At 30.4% G+C, this 19,749-nt stretch overlaps 1 protein-coding gene across 1 annotated transcript in view; it reads right to left on the bottom strand.

The window, feature by feature from the left end:
* The window catches only part of LOC106470105 (transportin-1-like), a 57,715-nt gene that overhangs the window by 28,684 nt on the left and 9,282 nt on the right, over window positions 1-19,749 (bottom strand). Inside the window, exons 3-10 of the mRNA XM_022398676.1 lie at window positions 18,782-18,997; window positions 16,159-16,281; window positions 12,199-12,378; window positions 11,408-11,515; window positions 9,806-9,866; window positions 6,948-7,100; window positions 5,599-5,771; window positions 5,080-5,229 (exon numbers count right to left, since the gene is read on the bottom strand). Coding sequence (XP_022254384.1) covers window positions 5,080-5,229; window positions 5,599-5,771; window positions 6,948-7,100; window positions 9,806-9,866; window positions 11,408-11,515; window positions 12,199-12,378; window positions 16,159-16,281; window positions 18,782-18,997 — 1,164 coding nt within the window. The remainder of the gene's footprint in view (window positions 1-5,079; window positions 5,230-5,598; window positions 5,772-6,947; window positions 7,101-9,805; window positions 9,867-11,407; window positions 11,516-12,198; window positions 12,379-16,158; window positions 16,282-18,781; window positions 18,998-19,749) is intronic.

Raw genomic sequence — 19,749 nt, 5'->3', positions numbered from 1 at the left:
ATGACTCTGGATCACATTCTTGTAAACTGCTTACAATTTCACTCAGACAAAACATTTGTACAACACTGCTATCTTGTAGTTATAACAGTAACCAAAACAAACTGCTACAGAAATGCCACACAACTTGACCCTTTAGTGAAAACATAATTCACAAGAGAGTGGCTCACATAATCATGTATAGCAATAAGAGACTGAAGATGTATATTCAAACAGTTATAGCCCCTTTGCTGACTGACATGTTAATTAATGCACCAGAAGGCTTAACTAACAGAAATGATTGACTAGTTGACAAATTGTTATCCAAGTTTTGATTTCTTAATTTAAAAAAAATATTTGAATAAATTCTCAATCTTGAACTCTGTACTTATGATGTACCTGGTAGTCTGATTTTCCCATCTCCATTTTTCTTTCTACCCTTAAATACATTTCAGTGTCCAATGAATTCAATACAAATACTATACATATTAACAACCCTGAACATAAAAGTTCAAACTTCAATCTTCTGTGAAATATTGTAAAGTTAAACAAAGTGATTCAGTGATGAGTGATAAGATTAACTCTTTCAGCATGGGGTCGATCCCTAGGAACGAGGAACGACCCCGTAACCATTTTGTGCTTGATATACTTTTTCATGCTATAATTTTTAAATTAGTAAAGGTTTGTTAACAAAATTTGACAGAGTAACAGTAAACATTACAATGCTTTCATACGCAAAACATAATTTTTCTTTATTAAGTCTTAAGGTTTGTTAAGCGATGTTTTCTCATGCCATTTTTTTTCTTTTTGCTTGTTGCCTATCCAATATGCAAAGTAATTTCCATTTTATGTTTAAAAATACTTTTATGCATCACAAAATTTTCAAATTTCACATGTGAAATTTCTATAATATCCAGATAGTTATCAAACATTTCTTAAGAAAAAAATTTCATATTTTTTCTGTTATTTTCACTAACGAATCTCTGTAAGGGGTTCGGTAGATTTGATCGATCTTGTAACCACCTTAATAAATTAAGAAATAAATATAAATTATGCCTATTTTGCTCTAGAATGACAATAAATTATAACATGAAAACATAAATGTTTTGACTATATAGCTTAAATCTCATGACATTATACGTTTATTATATTGACCTTTCAGCCATGCCTGGCTAACAATACAGAATTTAGAATGATGAGGCACACGTGCCCTCATGCTAGCATATCCAATAACATAAAATTGACCTTTAACCTTTACAAAGTGACCTGTCTTAAGTGTGTTTTAGTAGACTAGTATTTTGTAAAATACAGTCACATTTCTATTATTATTATACATTATATGTATATAGATTATTACTATTTAGAATTAAGTTCTTGAACTTATTTTTCTTAAAACATAGCACAGTAAATAAAGAGATATTGGAAACAATTATCTCTTTTAGTTACAACCTTTGTACTCGGTTGCTGCTTGACACAGGTTGCTAAGCCTTTAAAAATGTCACACAAGGAGGATATGAAAAAAATATTTTTTTAGGTTTTACATGTTGAATAACCAAATAATCATAAATTACTATACCGATACCTTACAATTCATCAATCTTAGTAACTAAGCTTTATTTGGGTCTAAAATAATATGAATTTTTGAACATACTAAAAACACCCTACTCCCTTGTAATCTTGGTTCGAAAGAACGAGATGGTGCCCTAACACATGAAAATGGCTGAGAAAGCCACTAGGGGGACATTCTGAGCTTTTGATTGGTTATTCACATATAATATATTGAAGTAAGTGTACATAAGGGACCATTTCCAAAAATGGAAAGAGGTGAGCAGGGCCAATGTGTTTGATTCAGCACATGAGTGATTCCTCAGTAAACAGAAAAGATACGAGGTTCTTATTTTATATTCTAGCTTGTCAATATCAGTAATTTGAGTTCCTAATTCATATGAAACTATAGACTTAGTATTTTGACATCACAAACATCTAATTTGAACTAGTACTGCATTCAACATACCATGAGACACACAAAAATTGATATTTAACTGTTTTTTAATATTTACATTTAAATTAAGAAATTGAATAATGTATAATACTAAAATTTGAATTTATTTCACAGTTTGATATCAAACTTATCAACATAAATTCATGAAATAGGAGTTCAATAAAATTTTTAATGCGAGACAACAAATGCGATGACATGGCCTTTGACCCATGACTTATCTGAAGAGGATTAATATATTTATAACTAATAAGCTTTAAATATAAAGAAACCAAGCTGTATTTTGGTTTTATTTTTCAGATCTCACAACATAGCTATAATAACCTAGTATGATTCCTTGGCATTACAACTATACTATTAGTAGTTTTCAGTATCATAATTCCACAATGGTGTAAAAATTAATAAATTTTATATGGATAATCATGAGCTTTAGCATGAGAAATTTTTATCACTCTCACAAGACATGCCTTCCTATTTCCCTCCAAATTTAAAGACATCTCTATATTTCTCTTTGAAAATGCTATTCAATATTTTCATAACCAATATAAAGAATAGTTTCTCAACCAAGTGAATCTGATGACTCCATTTTGCTTTAGTGCTCAAAGCCAATAACTCACAAAGAAATCATGAAATGTTTTGATTAGCCACTAATCCAAGTAGTAATGGAATTTACTGCTTTAACCTATTCATAGCTTAGCTAGAAAGCTAATTAAACAGTAATTTTGGACACTATTCTAATGCCTGATGTATTTTTTGTTATCAAATGTATACTTCAAAGAAACTTGAAATATTTTGTAGACAACCAACATAATGTGAAAACAGTCTCATCAAAGTACGTTCTTGAGCACAAATAGGCTCATTTGCTTAGGTAGTGTTAAATTTGTTTTTTTTAATTATGTTTTTATTAAAATTTACTAAAGTTTAAAAATTAGAAAATTATTAGGTTAGATAACAAAATGTAAATGAAAAATATTTATAAGACCAGCTTGAGGTACTGTCACATTATTGTAACATGATAAGTTGTTTACAACAAGTTCTCCCACTATGGTTAATTAACTGTCATACTGTTATGTAGGGTCTATAGGGCATTGTAAATTAAAATTAAAATCAAACAGAAGTGAAATATTTAGGAATCTAAAGTTGTGTTAAAATAAACAATTGTAATTATCTATTACAGCCTGCAATACTTGTTAACTACAAATTTCATCATCTTATTTTATATTTTTCAATATTTTATTTTACTGTTCTCACTACAACTGATGTTAGGGTAGAATACATAAGTATAATTATTTTACCCCCAAAATAAGTTTTTGATAACTTGAAAGGGGGTTTTGCAGGCTGTGCAAATGAAATATGAAAATTTATGATGAAAAGAAGTTTTTTTATTCTTAGCATGAAAATCACCTTTCACTCAAACTGATTCAGTAAAGGTTTCGTACATTTTCAGGTACATCTTTATAGTACATTTAATTCATCAATATATATATGTATACTTTAGTGTACAACAAATATGTAATGTTTAATAAAAGCTTACAACATTTTGTGAATGCACACACAGAAATTCGGAATTACAGTAAATACTGTCACATGTACCTCCACAGAAACCCGGTCAGTCAAATGGACCAACACCATCCACATAGGTTTACAGCACTCTTTCAGGGACAAAATCTTTCTTAATTTCAAAATCTATCTTCTTATCAATGCTAACAGTACTGACTAATTGTAAAACTCGTTAAGTCTATAAAAAATAATTATGTAGGTAATAAAATATGTGGCATCACAACTCGTAAAAAACAAATTTTCAAACCACTCCCTCTTTTACGTATGAATAAATAGCACTAAATCACCAGCTTCAAGATCTAAATTTCTTCAATTATTACATGGAAATAGGGAGCACAAACCAAAATTTATGCACACCAGTTAACCTACTAAAATATACTTGGGTAACTTATCAGTACCTTTATGTCTGTGTTCCTACCCAATATTTAATAAGGCAGATATTAGGTAACTAAACAGTACTACCAACAATAAAATTCCAAGTGTCAGATCATCTAATGCCATGGAGATGAGATGTTTGATTATTTTAATTCTGTTCTTAAATTATTAAATACTAACTGATGTAACCGTTCAATGCTAGAAAAAGACACAGGGAGGGTCAGATCTGAACACTACCCGCGGGAACCCTAAAGGTTCATAGCAGGTTTGGTGACAATTATCTAGCAGTTTGCCAGTTATAAGCAAGTTAGAAATGGACTTTAGTCAAATAACAGTTTAAGACTGTGAAAAAGTGAATAACACTTGTAATTTACTACAACACATTAACTATAAGTAGTAACTTCAAAATGCACTTAGAAATGAAAATGTTTATTAAGACAATTATCCACAGATGTTTTTTCTATTTATTGAAATGGACTACAATTTTTAAGATATGCTCAAAAATACATCATAATTTGTATTGAAAAACATAAACAAGTTAATATTCACTAAAAATAAGAGCTACATTTTAAATGAAGCTTTAATTTACGACAAATTACCTTTTTTTGGTGTACCATATATAAAACTTCAAACACACACAATATACATGAAACAATATAAAAACATTTTTAAAAACTCTTTATTACTGTTAATATAAATACTGGTTTCTTATCTTCCAGGATACTCTTCATTTTCTAAAATAAGGTTCTCTCTAGCAAAACCTAGTTAACAATGAAAAACTTACCATGTTTTCTTTACCATAAAGTTTTATATATGTTTTAAACTCCTCTGTGTGTTAAACCATGTAACATATAATGTGGTTTTAAAATTATTAATAAAATAATTTTCATAAAATAATCTCTTATTCTTTTCACAAGAATACCAAAATGGAAATACTTAGAAAAAAGTTTTTCTAAAGTATGACAGTTTTCCAAAATACACTTATTAATGTGTTTGATAACAGGTAATGGGCTATTATATGCATTTTTGACAAGTTATTTATGTACATTTGTTTTTAAACATGTGTTTATATATATATATATATAGATAGATAGATAGATAGACATGCCAATAGACGGAAACAATAAACTAAGATAATGAAGATAATGATCTTCTAAGAGAGTACCAACCTGATATTTGTTGAATGCAAACACCAGTGTTTCCAGGATAAAACCTAAATAAGGAACCAGCTCTGTGCATGCCTCTTCTTCCAAAGTGGCAAATGCACTACAAGCTGCTTCTTGTACTCTCTTATTGGGGTCCAGCACTCTTTTTAATAGCTGTAACACACAGTTAGTATATTTAAAAAAATTGTTCCATATAGGACAAAGATTTTTTAAATGATACATCACAAGAAATCAGTAATTTAGTTATTTTAAATAATTCTACATTTAAATTTGTTTCTTCAATAATATCTATAAAACAATATTGTTTTGAATATTACATTTAACTATCTTTCTAGTAAAATTATTGTCCAGAAGATAACATCACTAAACTAAAATATCAGTTCGGTTGCAAACATATCAATCAATATTAACATTAAAACCATTTTCAAATTACAAAACAGTAAGCACTCCAATAATGAAAGTTTTTGTGGGAAGTTTTGGTTACAAAAATTTTTTTCAACTTTATGGAACAGTCTCTCTTACCTCTGTCATTAAAGGCTTGAGATACATGTCATGAGGTTGCCCCACAACCCAATGGGAGTAACGACTTAGGGTCCAGCACGTAATTGATCGAACAAGTGCTTTCTTGTCATTCAGACAAGTGATCAAGTACGGAACCAACTCAGAAAGGTGTGGGACCATGCCATTCATACAACCTAAAAAAAATGAAATATTTGATTTAAAAAAGTGGAATAAAGTTTTGATTATATCGTACAACTTTGATAAAAGTGACAGAATATACAACACTGGTCAAAATTAACCAAAATAATAAATGTGATTAAGGTGCGACTATTTTCAACATTAAACTGCCAACTTAATGGTTTTTATTTACCACAATACTAATTTTAAAATGCTAAGTTTTACTCAACAGATTTTTTCTGACTTTTGCTTCTCAAAACTATATTTTAGTTAATTAGTTGTACTCAACAGTAAATTTTAGGCTTACCTTGGTTTTTATTCACCTTTACCTTTAAATTACCAACTTGTATTTATAGAATTTTCTAAAATTGGGGGGTGGGGGTGTTTATTTCCTTACAACACCTTTATACAAAGCTACACAAAGAGCTAGCTGTACATCAATTTCCTAATTCTGAACTGATAGACAAAAGGGAAGTCAGTTAGTCAACAGCATCCACTTACAATTCTTGGGCTACTAACGTGTGACTGAATAGTAGGCTTTAACTATCACCCTTAAAACCACCCACAGCCCCAAAGTGTGAAGTTTGTTTTTGTGACAGTAGGTCACAAACAATGAACTATATTTCTTTGCATTTGATGAAAGAATAAGAAGACAAATAATTTCCCTTGAATAGGTAGGAACCTCACAGAAGATGTAGTATTTGATGGGTTTTTCTGCACAAATAGGAAGAAAATGAGTTGCTGGTCACTTTATCATTGGGCAAGGCCAACAACATGCAAATTTTATTATTTTTCAGTTTCAACTTTTTAAAAATTGACAAGTTACATGTGTTCATATTTCATGATAATGTTGACCGTTAAATAAGAAACAAGGTTTTTCAAGTTTTTATTATTTCAAGCGATGCCTAAGGGCTACAAACAATAAACTTTTATAGTTCATGTTGTTGTTGATTATGATGAACAGTACAGTAAGATTCCTGATAGTTCAAAGGAAACATTAGATTCACAGTCTGATCACACTCAGCACTATGTCATGCCTGATATATAAGATTAGACACTCTGTAATCAAAAAAGTTATGGACCCACAAGGAATTTGTTGCATAAATAGTTTTACAAAATGTGTTTCAAAACCAATTGGTTCATCAGTAATTCTAGAATTAAAACTAATTTCTACCTAAATTGGTGCAACCTACCTTCAGCTATTGCACCAAGAGCCAGAATTCCTGACTCCTTAATCTCCCAGTCCTGATGAAAAAGTGTTTCTTTAAGAATGGGAAGAAGTACAGGTAAAAGCTCTTCATGGAAAACATTAGCAAGTACATCCAATGCTGCTGCAGAACACTTTCCTGTAAAACACAGGGGTGAAGTTCATGTATAAAAATCTGACAATAAAACATAAAATCAACATTTTCATTCTTGACCACAAAACTAGGTTCTATTTGATCAATAGATAAATCAAGTACACATTATAAACATATTACTAAACTTGCACAACTGAATACTTTACCCCTAAATGTATTACTACCCATTTCAGAACCAGAGGGGGGGGGGGTGTCACTAATAATTACTAATGTTTTTATTCTGATAGTGGCAATGTAGCATTTGCTGAATTACAAGAGCAAAGGCATAATGGCAACTTAAATAAAAACCATAAAAGTCCATGAAAGTGTCTAATGCTGACAGTCCAATGAGTTGACCAAATAAAATAAACATTGAACAACTCGAAGTACACAGGTAAACTTGTAACATGAAAAAGAGACTAGCAGTTTTTGTTATCAGTGCCAAACAGATGCATTTCCATTAGAGAAAGCAACGAATGTTTATTATATCAGACACCATAGTTGGAGGAAGTAGCCTTATAAAAAAATGAACAACAAAACTTTGACAGAAAACTATAACTAGAAGAATGAATGAATCTCGCACAGAATGAAAATCACTGTGAAATAAGACATGAATGATTATATTTTCTTAGCAAGTATAAACCTAAACTTCAGAATGGAAAACAACACTAGGAAAATGGAGAAATGGGTTGTTTATAGCCAAAACTCCTTTGTTTGAAATTAAGCACAAAGCTACACAAAGGGCTATCTGTGCTCTGCCTACCATGGGTCTCAAAACCCAGTTTCTAGCATTCACAGGCCTACCAATGTGCCACTGGGGGCAAGATTCCTCTAAGCTGTGCAGAAGTTAATCTTAGAACATTTTTTTCATATTTATTTGTAAATTACACTATGAAAGCATTACAAAATGACAATAGAAAACCAAAAATATCTCAATTAGAATCACCATTTTGACATAAATTTTAAAAACTGATGTGCACTCAACACCTGAAATGAGCTCTCTGGTCCAGATAGTAAGGGTGGTAATTAGTAAAACTTTACACAATAATGAAATCACTTATGACTAACTTTGCAAATTCTTTAGCTTCAAACCAAAATTCTTGAAAAAAAAATCTTTAATTCTCCGCATCCAGGTAACTGTTGCACATCATGACCTTTTACAGTGTCTCATTCAAAACTTAAACAACTTTATATTATTATGCAAGTCAATAAACTTGGCATGAAAATGTTGTTTATAATTCAAATACTTATATTACCAAAGTTTTAACTTCTTAATTTCAAAAATAGATATTAAAAAATTTTTATCTTCATTTTTCTGTGTCACATGTGTGTGAACTCTGGTTTCTTCACTTCAAAATTTTGTAACATCAAAAATAGGCTGCTGTAGTTTCCAACCAATTAAAAACAAACTATACATAATTACAAGCATGAATCTAAAATTTGAGACTCCTACCTTGTTGATTTCCTGATGTACCAATAAATTCATCAAACCTACCATGAGAAGCCTCTCTCCAACTTTCAAGATTGTTTTCTAGTCAAATTTACATGACTGATGGACATGTTTATTTATAACCAATAGAAAGGGCAACTTCTCCTCTACAGAATCTTACATGCTGTGTTTTAATTTCCATCATATTTTACTGCTCTGAACACTATATGAATCTTTCTTACCTATTTATTAGCTTATTTAGAAAGCCAGTTAAATAAGTTTTGGGGCATTCTATTTTAGTAACTGGTATATTGTTTGTGCTCTAAAGTGCGTATTTGAAAGCTGTATGGATTATTTTTAAGACAATCAAATTTGTGACATTCACCAAGGCTAACAGGAGACTGCAAACATGCTACAGTATACAATAAATACTAAAAATTCTTGTTTTTGTGTATATTATTGTTCTTCCTTTTTTAACAAAGTAATTAAAATGCAAAAATTAGAAACTTATCTGCTTAGTTTAACAAAATTTCACAAGCTTGAGCACCATGCACTGTTTACATTAGCTCCATGGCAAACAACTAATGGGGTACCACTTTGATTTATTGCTTTTGATGTGAAAATTGCTGCTTGAATGTGTACAAAGTAAAGCAATGTAGTCTTAAAATGAAAATGAAAGATAAATAATTTGTAATTTTCTGATCAAAACTGCAGTCAGTGCAGAGGGAAAAATGGCATTACTTTATTTCAAATGTTTCAACCTTTCATTTCACTGTATATTTATGATTTTTTGTTACAGTTAACACTAGGGTAGAGCAAATATCAAAGTATAAAGGTTCTAGACCTTACGTAAATGAAATATTAACTATAGAATGAAGTATTTCATTCTTATTATCAATATCATGTTTCACTCTGACTAAGTAAAGGCTTCAAACATTCACAGACAAATTTTTACTAAAATTACTTTATCAATAAATGTGATTTGCATACAACAGACTTGTAATGTTTACTAAAAGCTTCCAAACAAATTTCAATAAGACACATAGCAAGCCCAGAATTATAGTAAACATTACATAGAGGGTTAGTCAATTTGACCAACAATAATTAGCAAAACAAGACGTATGTGAGCCCACAACCTTCAATAAAAATATTTTAATCAATGAATTAACTATCTTATAATATTAAAAGCTTTGGTAATGATCTACCTCTTCAGCTGTGTATTACTCTCAATTTACTTAAACGTACATTTTTATTTTGAACAAAAATTTCTTTGATTACTTACTTAGATTCCAGTCTGACAATGAATTATCGTCGTCTAATCCGTCTTCTGAATCCCCATCCTCCTACGAGAAATGATAAAAAAATTAAATCTAGTGAAACTAGTATACCATCATTATATATGAATAACTTTGGCATCAAAACTGTTAATACACCACATTTCAATATCATACAAGTTCTTAATTTTATAACGAAATATCTAAAAAATCCTCAGTCTCCCCTAGTATCAGAATTATGACATTTGCTCTCTAGGTCTTCCTTCTTCTCTAAATTGAGAAGAATAGAATTTAACATAAATTACTCATTAAAATATAGATATTACTAAGGCAAAGCATAATTATTATAGCCTTCAATCTAATTTGTTTATGGAGCAATAAACTACAAAATCGACTTACTTGTCACATCTTTTTTTTTCACAAATTGCTAATAGTTTCTCTGACGTTTTATACCATATTATGTATAACAGATAAAAAGCCAGAGTTTTAAACTATCAAATGATGTATTTTATTATGTTGTTTTCTGTACAGAATATTGTCTATTTTGCCTCCAATTTGAAAATCTCATGTTATTCACATCACAATCTTAGCTACATTTTTAACGGCTCTTATTGCAGTTAGAAAACCAGATAAATTATCTTTTTATTCTGTGTTCTTATGTGCATTAATTAATTAAATAAAAATTTAATGTACTAGTACCATTAATATAAAAAAGTTAGTGTAGTAGTACCATTAGTATCAAAAAAATAAAGTAGGCTTAAGTTTCATCAACAGACAACAACAACAAAAAATCATTTTTTATGTATATTTTTTATTAGTATAAATGTAATTAAAATGTAAAAATGGAAACTTGTTAGGTTCAATAAGGTTAGATTAAGTAATATAATGAACAAAAAATTTGACAACATATGCTCAAAAGCAGCTTGTGCATTACATAATTCAATACGGTAATTTGAGCTGGGCATTCATCAAGTGATTTACAACTTGTGTGCCAAGACTATTAGTTAGGAAGTATAAAAAGATGTATAATGTTAAGAGCTTTAAGCTATTTAGGGTAAAGAATTATAGTTTCTGGTTACAATTTTTGATTGTTGTAAAAAAAAAGGAAAGGGTAATTATTTTTTATGCCAGTTACAAAGACAGTCACACTGACAAAATGTGTAGAGTTAGAGTACAGAAAATAACATAAAATACTGTTTTGTTAAAAAAATAAATGTTTGATATTCACTCAAGATGTTGTAGAGATAACACAAATGAAATTCAACATTTTTCAGGAGAAAGAAAATATTATTTCTAATCTTGACATGAAAATCACTTTTCACTCAGAGCAGTCAACATTGACTATATATTCATTGGCAAATTTTTAAAAATACTTAATTTAAAAAATATGTTTTTGTCTACAAAAGACTTGTAACATTTACTAAAAGCTTGACAAATTTTGTGAAGATACATAAAACATATTAAAAGTTATAGTATGGAAAGTGATAGCTACTTTGAGGTTACATGGTTAGTCCCATTGTCCAACCCATATGGAACAAGTTAATATGTTATTGATTGCTGAATAACACAAAATATAACAGTAGTAAAGGGGAAAATTATAAAACACTCACTTCTACATTATCATCCATGTGTTTCTGACTGTGTGTTTTAGATTTATGAAATCTTGGTTTAATATCTTCCTCACGGTCTGGTATCATTTCATCTTCTTCAACATCACCCTATACAAAATATTTCACTCAACAAAATTAGAAACTTTTCAAAGTTTTGCTCAACTTCTAACCAGAACACAGTTGTTACAAATCCCAACCTCTTAAACGTTGCATAAACTTGGATTTGCATAAAAATCGAATAGGAAATACTTGTATAACTCATACATTTTCAGATATAGAAATTTAACATGCATTAAAATAATAATTTTATTAAACTTTTACTGCTCTCCAAACACAAACACTTCTAGAAATTCTAAGAAATAAAAGGTGAAAGTAAAGAAAGTACAATATATTAACCACACCCTATTTGCCATTTCTACTGCTAATGAGGCCTTTTGCCCAATACCAGGGCTCATCAGACAAGCTAGAATAGGACAGACACATGAACAACTGTTGTGGTGTGAACTAGAATAAGCTTGTAAAGTGTAAATTTTCATTTATTTTATGAGTTATTTGTAAATCTGAATTATGGTAAAAATTAACAATGTATTATTACTTAACAACAATTACTTATTATTATCATTAAGTACTTTTACTTAAATTATCTTATTATTCAGAAGAACTGATGAACCAGTAAACTAGTCTTAATGTTCCTGAACATGTCAAATAACCAGAGTCAGCATAAATTCCCCTACAGCTTGACCACAATTTTAAAGCATTTTACAATCTAATGGTCTACTAAGAGTTCTTGCCTTCAATAAAATAATATCTATTTCACTGTATTTCATTCCTCTGACAAGCACTGGAATGAGTCGTGGTAGGTGGGGTGACAGAGCATCTTTACAGATAGGTTGTTCTGCTAGAGACAGCCAAAACTCGCATCCTTCCAGTGCCACTCCATCATCCGAATCTTGACTTCTCATCAGCATATACTAAATAAAATCAATATTTTACTCATACAAGTTTATATCAGTACTTTTACTCTGCTTTACAAAACAAAATATATATGGAACCTGTTTACAAATAAGTTTAAACTATTTCCTTTTCATAATTGGACCAGCTTAGCTACACTTGTTCAATGACTAACCTATGTCCCATTGAAAAACATTTTAAGCTCATATTAAAACATTTTAATACCTTGAAGTGTGTGTGTGTGTGTGTGTGTGTAAACTTCTTGTACACCAATCAAGCTAGTGGTATTTCAGAAAGCCTTTCATAATTGTGACTAAATCTTCTTTTTTCTGGAAATAATTTTGTCTTGCATATTTTCATTGGCTCTACTTGTGTGGGAATATATATATATAAAGAAAACTAAAATCTATAGCGTATTCACATGCGTATTTAGAAATTAAAAATTACACTGAACTAGAAGAGTGCATTGCAAATGAACTTTTTTGAATAGATTTTAAGAAATGCATACTCCTTCAAATATATATGTGTATGTGTGTGTGTTTGTCACCAACACCCAGTCATGTTCTATTCAAGGAATGTGCATCTTGTAAATATTGTCCTGCAGTGTAGTTTCCATTGCAAAATGCTCTATTTTAAGGCTGTCATGTCCAAACACATTACTGTTCCCATCTTGCCTTTCATAGTCCATTTAGTGTACAAGGATAATGGTTTGCCAGTGCCCATTTCAATGATCCAATCACAAAGAAATCCACAGGTGCTGCATCAAGCATCTTCACCAGTATTACTTCATATAGAATAGCATGAATACCCATTTCAATCTTATCTACTTCAAATAAGAAACTGTTGAACAGCATGTCATGGAAACAGCTTGTGTACATTTGACTTGTGTTGTTTTTTTCCACAGAGAGATCCTTCTTGATTGTATTGGAATACATACAGCTTTCACCATTGATGTCTGTGTTTGTGGTTCTTAACTGTTACAAAAAACTGCACTTCACTTATCACAACTAGAATATGACTTGTTGCAGGTCTCTATCTGGATGGTCCTGGCGCCCCTAGTTACCCATATGCCTATGTTTTCTAATGTCACTAAGTACAAGGAATATTTCCATCTTGCAAATTCTAAATATTTAACACAGCTTTATGATCTTAGTGTAAGAATATTAGGTCATCAAGAAATTAATGTCGCATTTTGGAACAATTTCATTAACCACCCCCAAAAAACTTACATCACATATAATAGTTAAATGAACCACTTAAGTGTAGCCTATATAATATGTAAAGTTTACTATACTCTAATCCCTTATAGCAATAGCACACATTCAGCATGTAATGCTGTTGAAATACAAGAAGGGAAACAACGCCTCTGTAGCCACAAAGAATATCAAAGAAGTTTATGAAAATATTTTGAACATTCATAAGTGTCAATGATAGTTCAGCAAATTTCATTCAGGTGACTTTAGACTTAAAAACTGTGATGGCAGGGGTCAACATATTGGAACTGATATTGATGATCTGAAGACACTTGTTGAGTCTAACCCAAGGCAACACACTCATGAAATGGCCCTGAAATTGCATGTATCTCATGAAACAATATGTAAACATCTAATGAATATGGGAAAACTTCATAAAGAAGGTGCTTGGGTGCCTCACGAACTCTCTGATGATCATCGTTTCCAATGTGTGAATGTTGCTTCGCCTCTTCTGGCTCGTAATGAGCATGAACTATTTTTGGACAGAATTGTCACCAGTGTTGAAAAATGGACTCTCTCTATGCAAATATTAAACATCAAAAACAATGGCTCAGTCCTAGACAAAAACCGCAGAAAGTGATGCTTTGCATTTGGTGGGACATCAAAAAAGTAATTCATTTCAAACTCCTCAATCCACAGGAAACTGTCAATGCAAAGATCTATAGCCAGCAATTGAAACATTTAAATCAAGCCATTCATCAGGAACACCCTTCACTCTACAGTCAGAAAGGTGTTCGTCTTCTTCACGATAAGGCACGTCCACATGTGACTCATTTGACACAACACAAGATTATAGAGTTGAGTTGAGAAGTTCTCCACCCACCCACCATATGCTCCAGATATGGCACCATCAGATTGCCATCTTTTTCATTTGCTGCAACACCATTTTAATGGGAAAACGTATGCAAATGTGGAAGGTATTAAAGAGGACATTGACATGTTTTTTGCTTCAAAGCCAAGTGATTTCTTTAATCAGGGCATTAAATCTGATTGCAAGATGGAAAAGCATCATTGATAAGAATGGAGACTCTTTCATTTAATAAATATTTACTTTTGATGTGTAAGTTGTTCGGGTTTATTCATCTAAAAAAAAGCGATATTAATTTCTTGATGACTCAATATTTTGAGTTGTAAAAGGCTGTTATGTATCCTACTTAAAATTGATCAACTTTTGGTGGAACACTACCTACAAAACACTAAACAATGTTAAAATATAGTTCTAATACATTCCATTCTACCATGACTTCACGTGGTTGTCATGTGAATTGCTGATTTGCATATTAAACATTGTTTTAATATAAGGTACTCAACCCTCTTGTAGTACTAAATGATAATTCTGATAAAACAAAACAGGTATGAAAAGTTAAAACACACTGTTGAACAAGTGTAGATTCTAACACAATTAATCAGTGTCCAAAGTTTGTTGTTCTTGCAACAAAATGTAAATCAAGTCAGATTCCACTTATTTAAAAAATGGCTGTCATTCAGTGTCATTACATAAACATTTGTTAAAAACATTAATTTTAAAATATATAACACTGAAATACTTCAATGAGTTCATTTTCAAAGTAAGACCTTGTGTAAATTACAAAATTTCCATACTGATATAAAATCATAAAATTAGCCAAATATCCAATTTTTTTCTAACTCTATAGCTTTTGAATAGGTGAATTCCACCAAGAAAGGTCTACCAAGTAAAATACCAATATAATAAACTTACAAGTATTCACAGTTCAATGTTTCTTCTAAATTTATTTTAATTAACTAAATGGACCACAGTGTTCCCTAATTCTATGGATGTCAAGCAAATCATTTCAGCACATGTGCAAGTTTATTTATTGTGCAGAAGCAATCCATGAAAGAGGAACAAGTGAACCAAATAATGATGCAAAATTTTAATTCATAAATCAAACAGAAATAAGTGAACATTCAGTGGGCTTAACATATCTGTTTGTAAAAACTGCCAATTTTAGTTATAAAATGTTCAAAATTAAAAAAAAAAGTTTTGAATCATCATATTTTTGTTTATTTGAACTGATATACAGAACTTATCATCATTTTTGCAACTGTACATCTATACTTTGAAATCTATACAAACTCCAAATGATATTCAAGGTAAGAGAGAAATTTAATTACTTTACTCATTTTCACCATTTTGAAAAGGTAAATTCTGTTCACACAACTTATTGAATCATTCCAAGCATATTCTTTAAAATTTGATAGTTCACCCATTATACCATTATGACTTTTCTAAAGAAAAAAATCCATAACTTTCACAACAAGTTATATAATTTCTTTCAGTGTTAAAATGATGTGATTAAGAGTACAGTCACTTTAATATATATTTCAAATTCTAACAATCTTTTTTTTAATACCAAACTAATGGTAAACATTATGTATCTGAAAAAAAAAAAACGTACAATTGCACAACTTTTCCCAACTTGACAATTTTAAACTACATTATCTACTACTGAACAATAACAGTTTTACACAGAGAATCAGTCAGTAATGATTAAAAAATAAAAGTATTGTGTAAGTGCTTCTAACCTCTATAATACTGTGCATGTGTGGAATGAGACGATCCATACGGACTTCCAATAACATGACTAGAGCTCGGCACACATTCTTCCTCACCTCTGGATCTTCATCTGATGCCAAATGGAACAAGTTCTTAAACAAGAGAAAAAAAAAGGAATATAATTTAGATTGATATATAAATAAGTATTACAAACCATTTGATAAACATTCAAAGTATGCACATAACATCCAAATCTGGAAAATTAAGACTGAAGATTATCTGATAATAAATAAACTTAGTATTCCAAAAAATGTTTATTGTCAAATTCTAAGTTCAAGGGAGGTCCAGTTCAATCTACACTTTAATCAACATGTGTTATTGGGTTATACTATACTATACCCAATACTATACTATACCCAATAACACACATTGATCAAAGTGTAGATTGAACTGGACCACCCTTGAACTTAGACTTTGAGATTAAAGAATTTTCCGAATACTGAGTATATTTATTATATCTGCTATTGTGTAGCTATATATTGTGAAGAACTGAATAGTGGCTGATGACACTTTTTCTTCCCTTCATCTATTCAGTGTATAGGTTTTTCTCGTAGCGACTACAAAGCATGCTCACACCAACAGTATGTTTGAAGATTATCTGGTTGTTATGGGTAAGGCTCAACTGTTATTATTTTCCTATCCATAATCAGCTAATGATTTACATTCTGTCCAATAATTACAATAAAAAAACGGTGTTAAAATGTAAAAGGATCTGGTGTTAATAAAAGCAGTATGTTGTTCTTTAAGTAACATTTGTGGATTAACACAAAAGAAAATTAAAACGATGCCCTGCTCACATTAATCAAAAACATTTTCTTAATGTTAATAATAACTCCCAGTAGTACCCATGTAGAAATCTGTATAGCCCTTATTAACATTTTTTTACATTTTATCAGATATAAAACAAAATCAGAAGTCTCTGAAAAACATTTCAATTACAAAATGATACAACAAATCAAAAAACAAGGTTTCTTTCAGAAAAATTGTAGTTAATCAACCTTTTTGCAATGAGCTCATGCATATTATACAATCTTGCATTTAAGTTGTAACCACCATGTAACCATGAAGATATACATAACTCTGAAAGTACTTAATGTATGTTCACAAAATTTGGCACACTTTCAGTAAACACAATTAATTAAAGTATTTTTTTTACTAAAAATTTGTCTGTAATCATATGGAGTCAGGGTATATTGACTGTTCTGAGTGTAAGGTGATTTTCATGTTAAGATTAAAAATACTTTTCCTCATCTGAAAATTTTTAATTTCATCTGCATAATCTCAAAAAAAAAACCCTATAGAAATATAAAACATTTGTTTTTCAGAAAAACTTTAAACTTTATCTGTTATTTTCTCTATCATAACTATACAGGGTCAGTCAAATTGACTGACCTCATAAACACAATAAAAAATTAGGAAATAAATCTAAATTACCCATTTTCTTTCTAGAATGACTGCAAATTGAACATGTAAAAACCGTTTATCCTAATTAGCTTGTAGCTCATAACAGCATTTTTGTTTATACTTAAATGGATAAAGCTTGTGGTAATAGCACCCAAAAATCTTTGGGGATATCCCATCTGTCAAGCAAAATCCAAATTATCAAAGTTAAACAAGTTGACCATCATGGAAAATTAGTACAAGGGTGCGGAGATGAGTGCTTAAGCCCACAACATCTCACCTTCTACTGCCTTTTGCTGTCTGCAGCCAGATGTGGGAAGCCAGATACCCTTGTTATTCAAATTCTAAAAGTAGAAACAGAACCACCTAAAATTTCTACAGTATAGAACTCCCAACAGAAAAGCATTTAAGAGCACTTGGGAATAGGCCATCAATAAGCACAGTGGTGCTTAGTATGTAGGTATGGGCCAAGAAAAAAAAAATGCATTCAATCTATTACTCTATGAAGCTTACAAATAACTGCTAAATTTGGTTATAGCCTTATTTGAGCACCTAATTGCCATTATGTGTTTCACAGCTTGTATAACAGTAATATTATTCTGTTCTTCTACCACATGTATTTTTGTGAGAAATTACTTTTGCAAAAATGAAGTATGATGTAGGTATGGCAATGCCAAAAATACAGAAACAAGGTAGGGATAAATACACAAAACCATACAAATAAAAATCACAAAAATCCCTATACAAGTCACCAGTAAGTAGTGAGTCAATAATACAAGCTTATGGTTATTAGCCACTATAAGACTGTATAGCACTATTCAGTTTAAATGCTTTTATTCGCACCTGAATTCATGCAGTTGACAGGATTTCAACATTTAGTTGTAGATAAAGATAAAAGTTTTTCTTGGAAAGATCTGATTACTTGTGTAGTGATTTTTGTATGGTTTTATGTATTTATCCCTCCCTTGTTTCTGTACTTTTTGCATTGCTATCCCTACATCATACTCAATTTTGCCTCTTTTTTTTTCATTATTTGTTAAATTTAGAATATAACTTTCTAAAGATTGTGACACACTTTGACTTACTCATTACAAAAGGATTAAGAGTAAAAATACCTTCAAAAATCAATCTGTTAACACAAGTTTAACTGCCAAAAAAAAAGACATTTATAAACACAAATAAGGAACTTACTTCCAAAAATTGATCTATATGCATCATCAGTACTTGGGTTCTACTGATAATAAACTGGTTAACACAGGCAATTGCATGAGATCTGATCTTTGGACTGCTATGTCTGAAAAACTGTAGGAACTTTGGAATGAGAACATTTAGTGGTCGGTCTAAAGCTTCACTGTCAAGCACTTCTGCTGAATCTTCACAGATTTTCTGCAAAGCTCCAAATGCACCCTATAATTAAAACACCACAAAAGACTTGAAATAAATGGTTTTCTATAAATCACAGAAATATGACAGTTTTTGTTTCATGAATATTATTAACATATTAACAGTGGTCATTCAGATTAAATAGATTAGAAATTAGAAACTAATCCATAATGAGTAAAATAATTTAATTTTTAATGTACTTACTCAAAATACTAAAATCTGCTTAGCAATAAATAAGATATGACTGAAGCAAATATGATGCCCTTCAACTTTTTCACTATAGGCTCAGTCCCAGTGACGCATCTCGTAACTGTTTTGTGCTCATTAGTTTCATGCTGTAACTTTTAATATAAGTGTATCTACACGAAAATTTATTGATTATCAGTAAACATTACAAGGCTTTCATATGCAAAATATCAATTTTTTTATTAAGTTTTAAAACTTCAAAATTAATGCTTTGCTCATGCATTGTTTTCTTTTCAAATGTTGACTATCCAACATGCAAAGTAATTTTGATTTTAAAATTAAAAATATTTTTATGTATCAGAAAATTGTCAAATTTCACATGCAAAACCTTTACAAGTTCCAGATAATTATCAAATGTTCTTTTGTAGCGAAACTTTATATTTTATTTGTTATTTTCACTACTGTATCTCTGTATGGGTTTGGTCAATTTGACCGACCTCGTAACCACCATAAGAAAAATTTGGAAATAGATATAAAATATGTTTTCTTCATTCTAGAATGACTACAAATTGTAACACAAAAACACAAAT

The sequence above is a fragment of the Limulus polyphemus genome, unplaced genomic scaffold (assembly GCF_000517525.1).
Source record: "Limulus polyphemus unplaced genomic scaffold, Limulus_polyphemus-2.1.2 Scaffold3824, whole genome shotgun sequence".
NCBI classification, from domain to species: domain Eukaryota; kingdom Metazoa; phylum Arthropoda; class Merostomata; order Xiphosura; family Limulidae; genus Limulus; species Limulus polyphemus.
Note: the sequence above shows the minus strand (reverse complement) of the source record. Positions and strands in the feature narration are given on the sequence as shown.